Here is a 15108-nt window from a genome sequence, read left to right on the forward strand (position 1 = left end):
CTGCCCCCAGCCACCCACCAAGAGATAGTAACAGGATGGATGAGGTAAGTTAGTGCATTGTGGTTTACTCCTATACAACCTAGTATATCATCAGTCAGTGTCACCCAAGAACAAGGTTCTAAAGGTCCTGCCACACACAAAACAAGGTCCCACGGGGGCCACATTCACTGGACATTAGTGTAGAGATTAAAAGTAGCTCCTCTTCATATCTTACTTTGCATCACACCCTATTGGGGTGAAGTCTAGTCTGTGCTTTGTTCTGAAGATAAAGTTTTTGGTTCGGATCTCCAATATGGAAGGTGATTGCAGCGGTGTAGCCAGGGTAAAGAGTGCAAGCTGAGGGGGTACTAGCGCTCCGTCTTTCCCTTTCTTGTTTTGTCCATGGAGATACTTCAGACGTCCTTGAAAATTCATAGCCTGGAGCACAACATATAAGAATATACTCACTATTACGAGAAACATTGAGAGGCTCATGAACAGTAATTCTATTTTACCCATTTCCTGTAAATTGTCTGCCAATTAAAGGAAAACCAAAGAGGTCATAGAAATTGATATGAAAAGCACATTCACAGATTTCTGCATACTGTGTACTAAATTAACAGTCTGGCAGTTAAAAAAAAGGCTTTATCTTATTAATTTTGTATCAGCAATATAAAAGATGCAGTTAAAGCTATGAGGACCGGTCATAAGAACTTCTCCACATAAAGGAGTAATGTGGAGGCTCGCAATTCTAGGGAGAAAAGCTGAAGTCATAGTGCAATACGTCATCAGGCTGCATCCAAGACAGCACCCAAAGTTAGTGTCAAGTAAAGTATGGAAAAACAATATAGATTACTGATCATGAACAAGGTGTAGTTTTTAACGAACAATAAAAAAAAAAACTATTTACATATTTTTGTTATTAAAAATGTTATTTAATGATCTGTTTGGTGGCCCAATTGGAAAGATCACATACCAAAAATCCAGAGGAATTATCTAAAAGACATCTTAGCCTGCAGACAAAGTTCCTTTCCATGAAGGATGAATTCTCAGGTGGAAGCTGGTCAGGATTATACAAGTTTGTCATCATGGTGAACCCATTGTCACCTGGGCAGAGAAAAAACAAAACAATATTTTATTATTCTACGAGTAAAGTTGTAATCGTAAGGACATTTTTTTCTAGAAATATACACAGATTTAAAAAATAAAAATTGTACAGGGCAAATTATCACTTCTTCCAACAAGAACTCGACAGAACATTTAGAAGTTTCTAGTGGCATACCTGTTCACACATTTAAAAATGACCTACTACTACTTTTCACAGTTTCTAATGTTGGGAGGGGGGTTCTGATGTGTAGATTAGAAGATCTAAAAACACCAGAATAATTTGTCTGTGGCCATTCTGAAGAAAGATTACTGAGAAATAATGGAAGCCATGATGTGGCTGCATACTGTTCATCCTTCAAAAGCAATGACAAACTGAGGTGGAGGAGGAGTCAAGCACAGCTCCTCTTCACTCCTTAGACAAATAAATGACCAAACCATTATAATTTTAACATGGACAACATATTTTACTGCAATTTCAAAAAAAATTCCCACAAAGGAAACCTGTGCTTAACTTATTCTTGGCTAAGGCCTCTTGCACACTGCAGCGTGAAAGCTCAGTACAGCTTTTTTTTCTTCTGTGCTAAAATACAGCCCATTAATTGTAATGTGCCTATGCATGCAGATGCGCAAACAAGCACCGTGTGTTGTTCAGAAAAGAGAAAAAAAAAAAAGAAAAATCTGCATTTTTGGTCAGTAGTTTACATCTCATGCATGCAAGTGCACGAGATGTAAACTCAACTCCAACTCAAAAAACCGAAAATAGTCATTTTTGACTTGTCTGCAAATTCCTTATCTTGAACAGTATTCACAGACCATGGAAAAAACGCTGCTACCTTCAGGTTATTGGAAACTGGCAAAAACAATTGCTAGGGCCACCCCTAAAACATACTCAAATTAACACCGCCAATCCCACAAGACTTTTGATGTTTTTAGCAAGCAACATGATCGAGACACTTGAAATGCTTTCAAGATAAGAAATTTGCAAGCAACGCAAAATTCCTAAAATTTTAATTGCATATAACAGGACACAGGACTCGTATTCATAGATCATGGGATACAGCCAAGCAATAAACTGAGAGGTGGATAACAACATAGCAAACAGAACTACCAACAATAAAATTAAGGGTTATAGAACACAAACAAAAACACACCTGAGGCATCTTGCAGCCGAAGCTAACATCACCTGAGGCCTGAACATCCACTTGGTAGAACTTGCAGAATGTATGAAAATTCTTCCAGGTGGAAGCCTTCCAAATCTGGGAAGTGGATACTTAAAGTGGTTGTAAACCCCATTCATGAAATCTGACCACATATATCTGTAGTATTTAATTGTCTCTCTCCAAAGTTCTAAGTTCCGTTTGTCTCTGGTGCCGACACATGAGATAACAGTAGCTAAAAAATTTGTCAGGGAGGGAACTTAGAAATAGATTAGCAGAGAGCTTGTCTACTCAGAATACAGGTCTGCATGTTCCTTTGTTCCTCTGCCTATGTAGAGGGGGTGTGCCCATTTCCTGCAATCAGCTCTCACACAATGTAAGCCCATACTCCCCACCCACTGTTGAATGAGGAAAAAAGATTTCTAACACGATCTGCACTTTTCAAAGAGTGTAGAAAAGGGAAGACAGCAGATATACAAGTAAAACTTATGTAGGAGGATTTGTTTAATGTCTGTGTATCATCTGAGGCTGTTCCCTTCACTGGGTGTAAGTGAGGGTTTACATCCACTTTAAAGCAGTGCTCCGTCCAAAAGGGGAAGCTCTGCTTGTCTACCATCACCCCCCCTCCGCTGCCACATTTGGCACCTTTTGGGGGGTTGTGACAGGTATTTGCTTCCCACTTCCAGCTGAGTTTGCTGCCCCTCCTCCTTCCCCCACAGCCGGCCCATTCACATGCGCAGTAAGGAACCGGCTGTGAAGCTGCAAGATATCACTATCAGTTTCCCTTAGTGGAGATGGCAGCGGCAGCACCCAATTGAAAAATCAGCTCAGGTAAAGACACCACTGGATTCCTGGACAGGCAAGTGTCCTAATATTAAAAGGCAGCAGCTACAGTATTTATAGCTGCTGACTGCCGGAGCCTGGAGCTCCTCTATAATGCTGAAAAGTCTAAGACAACACCAACCCTGCTGAAATGGGATCTGATAGGAATGGAGGATCTCCTAAAAGCATAAGCCCTGGAGATAATGTACATGATCCACTTGGCAATGGTGGATTAGCCAGCAGAATGCCCTCTACAAAGGCCCACAGGCAGGACAAAAATGGACTCAAGTCTTGCAAACAGAGGCTGTGGCTGTCAAGTATACCTCGACAGCCCTGATTACAATTAGGCAATGCAGGGCAGATTCCTTGTCAAGTTTTTGAGTAGGAAAAGAAACACAATGTCCTCAGTGATGTAGAAAGAAGAGACCACCTTAGGTAGGAAAAAAGTTTCAGACGCAAAACCACCTTGTCCTTGTGCAAAACAAGAAATGGCTCTTTACAAGAAAGCTGCCAACTCATAAACACCGCTAACGAATGGAATGGCATCCAAGATGGTAATCTTAAATGTAAGGTCTTTCAATGGAATGTCTCCTATTAGTTCAAAATGAAGACCAGAGAACACCAGGTTAAGATCCTCAAGTGACACAGGAAGCCACATTGGGGGATTAACACAAGCTAATCCTTGAAGAAAAAAAAAAGAGGAATTTTTAATTACCTTATCTTGGAGTACAGTACAGGACACAGGCAAAGTAGTCATAGAAAAATTGTAAAAAAAAGGAAAAAATTGCACATAGAGAACAAAATAAGCAGCCAACACGTCACTGGACATACAGTGTAAAATGGAAATAAAAAACAAAAGTGTGGCGCTAAGTGAGCAAGTAAATAGTGTGTGAACCTGAAAAGGTGAGGTAGGCAATGCAAAATTGAATGTGAACAAAACCAAACCATAAAAGTCCAAAGTGAATAAAAAACATCTATGGAAGATCCATTAAAGTTCAAAATAATGTGAAAAGGTCTTTCTTGGATAATCTGGAAGGAATCTTGAAAATACAGTCAAAATGGTAAAGTATTCACACTTACCAGATTTGATGGACACACGTACCGTATAGCACGTGGGTTAAACAGTCTCTTGAGGGAATGACCTCAAACAGGAACTCCTGCCACTGGAACAACGGTAAAAAAAATTCCACCCATTGCTAAATGGGGACTGCCAGGTATCCATGATGGACTCCAAAACTCAGATTCATCGCATGTTTTGGAGTCCATCATGAATACCTGGTCCCCATTCAACATTGGGGGAATCTTTCTTACCATTGTTCCAGTGACGGGAGTTCCTGTTTGAGGTCATTACCTCAAGAGTGCCTGTTTAACCCACGTGCTATACAGTATGTGTGTCCATCGAATCTGGTAAGCGTGAACACTTTACCATTTTGACTGTATTTTCAAGATTCATCCCGGATTATCCAAGAAAGACCTTTTCACTTTATTTTGAACTTTAATAGACCTTCCATAGATGTTTTTTATTCACTTTGGACTTTTAGGTTTTGGTTACATTCAGTTTTGCATTGCCTACCACACCTTTCACACGCTATTTACTTGCTCACTTAACGCCACACTTGTGTTTTTATTAGAGTATTCATAGACCGTGAGTTATAGGTTCATACCGTCAGGCAACTGTACACTATAAAAAGTTTCTTCTAGGCTGGGCATATGGGATGCAACTTGAGTAGAGATGATGGTGCTGGGAAAGAAGCCTGGCGTTTGGAACTCTGGACAGAGATTGCCATTTTAAAGTTGTTGATTGTGCGAGGAATTGTGGCATAGTTGCAGAAAAACGTGCCTTTGATTGAAGTGTTCTTTAATTCATCTTAAAGTTAGCACAGAGCTGAGCTTCCATCTCAGTCCACACTTTTTTTTATACAGTGCCTTGAAAAAGTATTCATACCCCTGGACATTTTCCACATTTTGTCATGTTACAACCAAAAACGTAAATATATTTTATTGAGACTTTATGTGATAAACGAACACAAAACAGCACATAATTGTAAAGTGGAAGGAAGATGATAAATTGTTTTCAAATGTTTTTACAAATAAATATGTGAAAGGTGTGGCGTGCATTTGTATTCCACCTTTCGCTGCAATTGCAGCTGCAAGTCTTTTTGAGGATGTCTCTACAAGCTTTGCACATCTAGAGTGAAATTTCTGCCCTTCTTCCTTCCAAAATAGCTCAGGCTCTGTCCGATTGGATGGAGAGCGTCTGTGAACAGCAATTTTCAAGTCTTGCCACAGATTCTCAATTGGATTTAGATCTGGACTTTGACTGGGCAATTTTAACACATGAGTAGGCTTTGCTCTAAACCAGGGATATGCAATTAGCGGACCTCCAGCTGTTGCAGAACTACAAGTCCCATGAGGCATAGCAAGACTCTGACAGCCACAAGCATGACACCCAGAGGCAGAGCATGATGGGACTTGTAGTTTTGCAACAGCTGGAGGTCCGCTAATTGCAAATCCCTGCTCTAAACCATTCTATTGTAGCTCTGGCTGTATGTTAAGGGTCGTTGTACACATAAAATACATTTACGGTTTTGGTGGTAACATGACAAAATGTGGAAAATTTCAAGGGGTATGAATACTTTTTCAAGGCACCGTATTTCACTTCTCAATGGAAGTCAAGTTATTCAATGGTGAAGCAACAATAAGTGTAAACATCTCACTTTACTGGTCATAATGAAGCCATTTTATGCAAGCCTCAGAATAATAACTGATTACATGAAGGGAATGGCTTCAGTTTGGTTTTGTTGCATGTAAATACCCAAATTTGCATAGAGGCTTTCATGTCATTCAGCTAGTGCACAGACACAATATTATAAATATGCTTACTACCCTTGAACAAATTTGCTTCCCCTAAATACTGTATTTCCTTATAATCTTGCAATGTATAATTAAAAATACACAGTATGTCACACCCAGACCTATTTAAAATACACAGTGCTTGTGGAAAACCACCTAAAGGAGCTCTTGATGCACCTCTTTCCACCAAAGAAATCGCAACTGTCACAAGTTGCCCAGGCCAAAGCTCCAGGTACTGATGAGTTAGCTCTCTACACGCAGTACAGTGCAACCTTGATTCCCAGACTATGAACTCTTTTTATGAGCATATTTAATCTGTCTTCTCTACCTCTGAGAGAAGCATGTATTGTCCTTATTCCCAAACCCAGTAAAAACCAGGAATACTATTTTCCTTATTACATGTTGATAATAAAATCCTAGGCAAAATCCTTGCCATCCGTCCCAATAAGGTTATCCTCTCACTAATACACCCCAACCAAACAGGCTTCATGCCTGGCAAAAACACCACCTTTAATACCAAAAGTCTCTTTATGAATCTTCAAGCCTCTCATGATTTAATTGGCACGAGAGTTATAGTCGCCCTAGATGCAACCAAGGCTTTTGATGTGGTGGAATGGGGTTATTTAATGGCAATTTCTGAGGGGTTTTGGTTTCAGTCTACACTTTATTTAAATGGGTGCAACTATTGTACTAGGCCCCAGAGGCTTGGGTGTCCACGAATGGCTGGGTTTTTACCCATTCCCCCTTAATCTGGGTGTGTGTCAGGGTTGCCCACTTTTCCCACTCCTACATGCCCTTGCAATATCCCTTACAACCAATTCATCTGTTCGGTATTGGCAAATGGGTTCCTTAGTAGACACCACTGGACTTTATGCTGACAACATGCTATTATCCATTGCAGTGCTGCATGGATTGAGAGGGTCAACAGTGGCCAATTCTTGTACCAACACAAACACCTCTGGAACTTGGCCTTGACCAAATCGAACACACAACAAATTGCTGTCTGAACTTCTCACAATTGTTAGTCCAGAGAAATGGGCCTCTAAAGATATTATTTGCATCACCTCTATACCCTAGATGGTCTCAAACCCTTTCAGCTATTGAAAGGAGGAATTCTTGCTTCCTAATTCCATGTTTTTCAGATACCTACAGTTCAGATACCTACAGTTGAGACACGCCTTCAGAACCCAGTTCTCCAACACCCTCCTGGATGTTGACACCTGCCCCTCTACTGATTGTGGTCTGGAGCCGCAAAAGTGAATCTCCACATTCTACAATATGCTTATTACACCCTCAGCCACAAAACTTGCCCACCAGACTAAATCTCACTAAAAAGTGGATGTAAAAGATATGAATGATGAAGATTGGAAGGAAGCTTTAGATGATTGTAAGCAGGTATCTCCCAGACTGTCAGATTGCTTAACACAACTATATATAATCCATAGGGCCTACTTAATCCCGTCTAGATTTACAAGTGTTACTCAACACATAGCCCTTTAGGCGCTCAGCTGCCCCTGGTACTTTTTTCATGTATTATGGGCCTGCCCAATAATTCAGGGATAATGGCAACAAAGAGTGCGGTTCCTTCACGACACCATGGCATCTCCCCTCTCTCTAAACCCTAAACATTGCATACTTGGGATACTTTTTGGCTCTGAAGTAAATACATTCATGACTCCATGAAACCCTATTCTGTGCAAAGAAATTGATAGCCAGGGGCTGGGTTTAAGCAAATTCCTCTCACTTTCCAGGCCTGGCTTAAAGAGATCAATGCTTCCCTGCCCAACAAAAAATGTATTTATCTTCACAGGGTGTCCCTTCAAATATCATAAAATATGGGACCATTGGCTACAACAGGCCAACACTTGCATAAAATCACCAATTTAATTTACCCTGACCCAAACTCAATGGCATTAGTGTTCCATCCACCCAGCTTGTTCTTCCTAAACTAACCAACTCTCCTTACGATGCCATTTTAACTACTTAGTAGAAGCTGTAATTATATTTATGGAATATGTGCTATAATGCAATGATGCCTCCTCATTGGAGGCCTATTCACCTGCATGAGTCTACATGTACTGCTGCTCTGACCCCTATAAGTGCATAGCTGCAGGTATAGGTTTATCTACCCCACATTTGTAATAATCAAATCCCAGGCTGTTTTTCTCATATACTTGCACATTCTTTTTTATGCTGTATATTCTGTGCTGTTGATACTTTCAATAAAGAATGACTCTCAATGAAAAAAAAAAAAAATACAACTACTGAAGAACAGGGTGATTTCTGTACCTGGTGATCTCTGGGCATCTGCTGAAGGCAGAACAGGATCCAATGCCCAGTGCAGCTGACGCTGAAATTCGCTTCGATCTTCTGTGTGAATCAGCTCAAAAACACTTTGGTGAATTACATCAGACTAAAAGTAAAGATAAAAAAAAAACATTTTAATAGAAAGGTGCTGTATTATTAAAAACAGAGACAAAACATTTTAAAACAATTGGATGGACAGTACCATGGTAAAAATCTTTCAAGGCAACACTCGTTCTTGTAGGTTTGTACTATACAACTACTAAATTAAAGCTCACAATTTTCTAAGGTGGGTGGCACAGTGGTGTAGTGGGTAGCACTCTCGCCTAGCAGTAAAAAGGGTTGCTGGTTCGAATCCCAATCATGACACTACCTGCCTGGAGTTTGCATGTTCTCTCTGTGCCTGCGTGGGTTTCCTCCGGGTACTCCGGTTTCCTCCCACACTCCAAAGACATGCTGGTAGGTTAATTGGCTTCTGTCTAAATTGGCCCTAGTATATGAATGTGAGTTAGGGACCTTAGATTGTAAGCTCCTTGAGGGTAGGGACTGATGTGGATGTACAATGTAAAGCGCTGCGTAAATTGACAGCAAAATATAGAAGTACCTTAACCCTTTCCCGCCGAGCGTACGCAGATGTGCGTACTCGGCTTTCCGGGGTTATACCGGGATGATGCCCGCAGCTGCAGGCATCATCCAAGTACCATGTTGTAGAGCGGGCGATTGGCTATCCATGTATAACAACCGATGCGGCTAAAAGCCGCTCGGCTGTTATACCAGAGGAGCAGGAGGGGACCCCCCCCCCCCCCACATACGGAAGTCGCGCCCGCATATGTAAACGGTGTTCAAATCACACATGTGAGGTATCGCCGCGATCGGCAGAGCAAGAGCAATAATTCTAGCACTAGACCTCCTCTGTAACTCTAACCTGGTAACCATAAAAAAAAATTTAAAGCGTTGCCTATGGAGATTTTTAGGTACTGTAGTTTGTCGCCATTCCACGAGTGCGTGCAATTATAAAGCATGACATGTTTGGTATCTATTTACTCAGCGTAACATCATCTTTCACATTATACAAAAAAATTGGGCTAACTTTACTGTTTGTTTGTTTTTTTTTAAATTCATGAAAGTGTCCCTTTTCCGAAAAATTTGCGTTTAAAACACCGCTGCACAAATACCGTGTGATAAAAAATATTGCAACAATCGCCATTTTATTCTCTAGATTCTTTGCTAAAAAAATATATATAATGTTTGTGGGCTCTAAGTAATTTTCTAGCAAAAAATACGGATTTTAACTTGTAAACACCAAATGTCAAAAATAGGCTTAGTCATGAAAGGGTTAAATAATAAGAAGAATAATAATAAGGTGAACCATGTATTGCAGCACTCAAGGATGTGAAGGAGACATTCTGGTTGTTCAGATGCATTTTATACAGCATAACAGGCAATGCTTACTATAAGGCTCTGTCTGGTTGAAATCTCAGACTAAAGCTAGCTATAGATGGCTCCTTTTTTGTTGTTTTTTCATTCAACCTGCGGGCTGAATAAAAAAAAATTGAACAGGTTGTTCAATCAATACAAACGAGCACACAAACTGGTCTTTCCCCTGTAAGATCCCATTTCTAACACAGACACACACCGGTCTTTTCCCTGTTTTTCTTCTCCAGCACACACACACACACTATTTTTACAACCAGAAGCTCCTTAGTCTGCAGTCACACACTCCCACCACACATACTGAATACTGTCCGTGACCTTCCACTAAACATTGCTCAATGAGCCCAGACATACAGTCAGAAGTTTCAGCATCAGTCTCTGCCCCCTACGGAGATGTGTTGTTTCTGATAACTTGCAACTGAGCTGTCCAGGATTGTGGATCCATACCAGCATTATGATAGCTCTCACGTACACTAGCCAGTCAGTTCTCTAGCCAGTCTTACACCAGCAGAGTATGTGCAATAACCCAACAGTGACCATTCTACAGTGTATGTGCAACTTTTCAGTGATCAGCCGCCAGAGAGGAGGGGTTAACCCTTCAATCCCTGAGCTTCAGGGGGTCACACTCAATTACAGTGTCACTACTAATAAACGGGTTACATTTTGGTATCTTCATTTCATTCTCCATTGTCCTCAATTCCACTGACATACTCCTATTTTAGTTTCTAGGACACTTCTGTTTGTTAGATCACCAACCCTTTCAGCTCTGGAATGGACACATTTCTTAGCTTGTTGTACAACGTCAATAATTTGGACGCTGTGTAAAATCTGCATAAAAGCAGAATGCAATACTTTCATAGACTCATATTTTATCCATTACAGAAAATAGAAAACATCAACTGTTTTAATTTTGAAATTATTGGCAGCAACTTGTCTCAAAAAAGTTGGGACAGGGCAACAAAAACCTGGCAAAGTGGTACTAACAAGGAAGAGCCGAAGAACATTTTGCAGCTATTGACAACAGGTCAGTAACATGTATGGGTATAAAAGGAGCATCTTAGAAAGTCAGAGCGTCTCAGACGTAAAGATGGGCGAAGGTTCACCAATCTGTGAAAAGCCGCATCTAAATATTGTCTAAAGATTTCAGAATACTGTTCCTCAATGTAAAATTGCAAAGACTTTAAATATATCGTTTAATGTACAAAATATCAGCAAACGATTCCAAAAATCTGGAGAAATCTCTGTGCGCAAGGGACAAAATGCAGTATTGGATGCCCACGATTTTCCGGCCCTCAGAAGGCATGATTCTGTTGTAGACATCATTGGATGGGCTCAGGAATATTTCCAAAAATCACTGTGCCATCAAAAAAAGACAAGGTAAAGCTCTATCATACAAAGAAAAAGCCATATCTGAATATGATCTAGAAATGCTGCTATCTTCTCTGGGCCAAAGCTCATTTAAAATGGTCTGCTGCAAAGTGGAAATCTTTTGGGCAACCATGGGTGCCACGTCCTCCAGACTAAAGTGGAGAGGGACCTTCCAGCTTGTTATCAGCACTCAGTTCAAAAGCCTGCATCTCTGATGGGATGTGATGATTAGTGCATATGAAATGGGCTTACACATCTGTATAGCCACCATCAATGCTGAAAGATACATCCAGGCTTTGGAGCAGCATATGCTTCCATCCAGATGATGTCATTTTTTAAGGAAGGCCTTGCATATTTTAGCAGAACAATGCTAAACTGCATACTGCATCCATGACATGGCTTTATAGGAGAAGAGTCTGAGTGCTTAACTGGCCTGCCTGTAGTCCAAACCTTTCATCAATTGAAAATATTTGGTCCATCTTGAAACAAAAAATACAACAAAGACCCCGGACTGTTGAGCAGTTAGGATCCTATATTGGGCAAGAATGGGACAACATTCCCCTCCCAAAACGCCAGCAACTGGTCTCTGTTCCCAGACGTTTACAGAGTGTTATAAGAAGAGGGGATGCTTCACCATGGTAAACATGGCCCTGTCCCAACTATTTTAGATGTGTTGCTGCCATCAATTTCAAACCCAACTTATTTTATTTTTTTCTTAAGATGGTAATTTTCTCAGTTTAAATATTTGATATGTTTTCTGTTTTCTATTGTGAATAAAATATGGGTTTATGAGATTTGCAAATCATTGTATTCTGTTTTTATGTACATTTTACACAGCGTCCCAACCTTTTTTTGGAATTGGGGTTGCAGAGTTTCTAAGGAAATTATAATTGGGCTGATCACACACACAAAGACTATTGTTCCCCTTTAATAAAAATGTAGCTTTCACATGTTTTGTTTCAAGCATCTAGCAAGCTCTGGGGAACTGAGTTGGCAGACACTTAAGCTGGCAATAGATGGATCGAAATTCAGCCGGTTTAGCAGGGACGTGTGGCTTTGCCTGATCAACTTCTAACGGGCTTATTGGGAAATTTTGTACTCAGCCAGCCAAAAAGTCCTGCCATCAGAATGCAAATGTCCCAGTGGAGAGAATTCTTCCATCCATCTCAAATTGTGTGGATGAAGGAATGTTTTTTTTTTTCTCATTCAGCCAGCTGGCTGATCACAAAAAAAAAGTCACCAATAATAAAGCTTGCTTAATGCCTGTTAAATACTCTTGTTAAGACTAGCGTTTGCAGGGTAACTCCTGCTTAAACATCCTTTTAATTCTGCTAAAAAATACATTTAGAGACAACTTGATTTTTGTTTGGATGATCCATTTATGATAGCTTTAAAAACAAATTACTGTAATCTCCAAAGAACCCAGTTAATAAAAGTTTCTTTTTGCATCTAGTGACCATTGTAAACAAACTGGAAGATTAATCATTTCTTTTATCTATATTAGCTTGCTTTTACTTAGAAAAAGCCCAGGGAATAATTCATGCCTATATGCTATAGCTGCATGATTCTGGCTAAAATGAGAATCACAATTTTTATGTTTTAAATAAAGATTACGATTCTATCACGATTCTCCTGGCGTAACATCAGCTTTCATATTATACAAAAAAATTGGGCTAACTTTACCGTTTAGTTTAAAAAAAAAATTCATTAGTGCATTTATTCCCTGAAAAATTGCGTTTGAAAGACCGCTGCTCAAATGCAGTGCAACAAAAAAATATTGCAACAACCACCATTTTATTCTCTAGGATCTCTGATTATATATATATATATATATATATATATATATATATATATATATATATATATATATATATATATATATATATAGTGTTTGGAGGTTCTAAGTAATTTTCTAGCAAAAAAATTATTTTAACTTGTAAGCAACAAGTGTCAAAAAAAGGTTTACTCTTAGGTCAGTTTAAGAGGTTAAACTGACCTCATTTGCAGACCGAAGTTCATTCCTTTGATCCAAAATAACTAAATGATACTTTATTTATTAGTTATCTCCCAGCCTGACAATGTTGTGATAAACTTGGCAGGCTGCCTGTTTTTTTTTGCTTTTGACAGCTGTCAGCAGAAAACTCTGCACTGAATCGAAGAAATGCTGTATTAAGATAGCGAGGGGGGTTGAATCGAGATCGCAATTTTTTAACGAATAATTGTGCAGCTCTACTATATGCCATTACTCTCAATTTGTGTGATTAGTTTTAGTATAAATCTGTTGTCATTTACATATGACTAGTGCAGTATGATACCTCAAAGGGAATCGAAGGTTGGATAAATGGGATTGACCACTGCTCACCTGTTTTTGCTTAGGCCCAGGGGCAATTTCTAATGGTTGATTCCCTGCACAGTAATGCTTGGTACACACAATGAGATTAGACAAATTATTATTTATTTTTATTTTTTTTGCATGCTAGTCTCATATCGAAAATAGAAGAGGTTACAAAAGCTACGAAAATTCTCGTACAACAGAATAAAAATTCAGAAGGGGTGTAATGTATTGTATTCGTTTGTATTTTCGGACAGCAGCTGTACTGATTAAAGGAAAATCGTATGATATGGTATTGTACGAGGAAAACATTATCGTACGATCATCTTCTGAATAATGGGGTGCCTTGTGAAGGCCTCCACAGCTTACGCATATATTTGCAAACTAAACCCCTGTTTTTAAACGCAAACTGTTAGACAGGTTATCTTGGTTGGTAGCAGGCTGGCTGACGAGTGGAGCTGGGAATTTTCTTTGGTTTTGTTTTACATGCAGGACCCTCTCTGTCTGGACAATGCTGATTGGCTCTGTGCTGATCACATGCAACCCCCCCCCCAAGAAAAAAAATAAAAATTCTCCAGCAATACACACACAACTGAGCATGTGCAGATTGTCCCCAAGGCTCGGGTTCTATCAGGAGATTGATTGGGGACTGTGAAAGGAGGGGAGTACCAGAGAAGACAGGATCAAACAGCCTTTTTACAGAATGTGTAGGATTAGCCCCTTAGCTACCACAGTGAGTATACTAAAGCCTACTTTATGGCATATACAGACTGATTTTACTGTTGTGGGTTTAGTAACACTTTAAATCCTGAGAAGACTGGTTCAACTACTGTAAGTGAAATCCAAACGTAAAAATATGGTGAAGTGATCGTTTAAAATCTCCCCAAGGCTGCTATTAATTAACATGAATAAGAAACTGGAAGACATCCACTGACATGGCTCAGGAATGCTGGCATACTGTGCTGGTTTTACCAGTACTAGCAGGGTTTTATCCAATATCCTAAATGTCTGTTTACTTTACTGAGCTGCTCTTACCACAAAGAGCAGTTTGTAATGTTACTGACCTTGTTTCTGCTCTGCATTTTTCCTGTAACTAGTATTGCGGGTAAAAGAGAATGTTTCACTATTTTCTCGACTACGTTTTTTTTCTTTAGCATGCTTTATTGCTTCATTATCTTCAGTTTTTTTTTTAAATTTTTTTTTTTATTATTGTTTAGACCTCCAACCTAGTGATTGGGATTTGTTGCTTTAAGAGTTGCTTCAGATGGAATTACTATTTTGCATACGGTATAATATTTCAATCCTGTCATTCTACTGACGCCATCTAATATAATAGAAACAAAAACCCTGAAAAAAGCTCTATGTTTTACTTGGCCTGTGAAAGCATCAACTGTGCCAGCTGATACTGAGGAAATACCAAAGCAATCAAAGTCATAGGTTTTAATTAGAACTTCACACGCAACTTTTTCAAGGCTTGGACGTTCCTGCCGGAAGAAAAACAGGGGTACTGAGCTCTTTTAACCCTATGGGTGCATTGAGCAGCACAATTTAGTCAGTGATTAATTACCCTTCTTGTACAAAACAGCTTCAAGTATTATTACTTAATGCATAATCTTTTCAAAAAACATCTGTAGTATTCTAACCAGAGTGCTGTCTAGTGGCTAATCTACAAATCTCTATATTCAAAACTTTGACAAAAATATGGAAAAGCGAGTCTGCAGGAATGTGAAAGCCATATAGAAAGTTTTTGTT

At 39.5% G+C, this 15108-nt stretch overlaps 1 protein-coding gene across 2 annotated transcripts in view; it reads right to left on the minus strand.

Annotated features, from left to right (window-relative positions):
• Positions 1-15108, minus strand: part of AHR (aryl hydrocarbon receptor) — a 190810-nt gene that overhangs the window by 21975 nt on the left and 153727 nt on the right. For both annotated transcript variants that reach the window (XM_073630081.1, XM_073630080.1), the window contains exons 5-7: positions 8208-8331; positions 956-1086; positions 215-417 (exon numbers count right to left, since the gene is read on the minus strand). In XM_073630081.1, coding sequence (XP_073486182.1) covers positions 215-417; positions 956-1086; positions 8208-8331 — 458 coding nt within the window. The remainder of the gene's footprint in view (positions 1-214; positions 418-955; positions 1087-8207; positions 8332-15108) is intronic.

This window comes from Aquarana catesbeiana, linkage group LG05, assembly GCF_042186555.1.
Source record: "Aquarana catesbeiana isolate 2022-GZ linkage group LG05, ASM4218655v1, whole genome shotgun sequence".
Classification (NCBI taxonomy): Eukaryota; Metazoa; Chordata; class Amphibia; order Anura; family Ranidae; genus Aquarana; species Aquarana catesbeiana.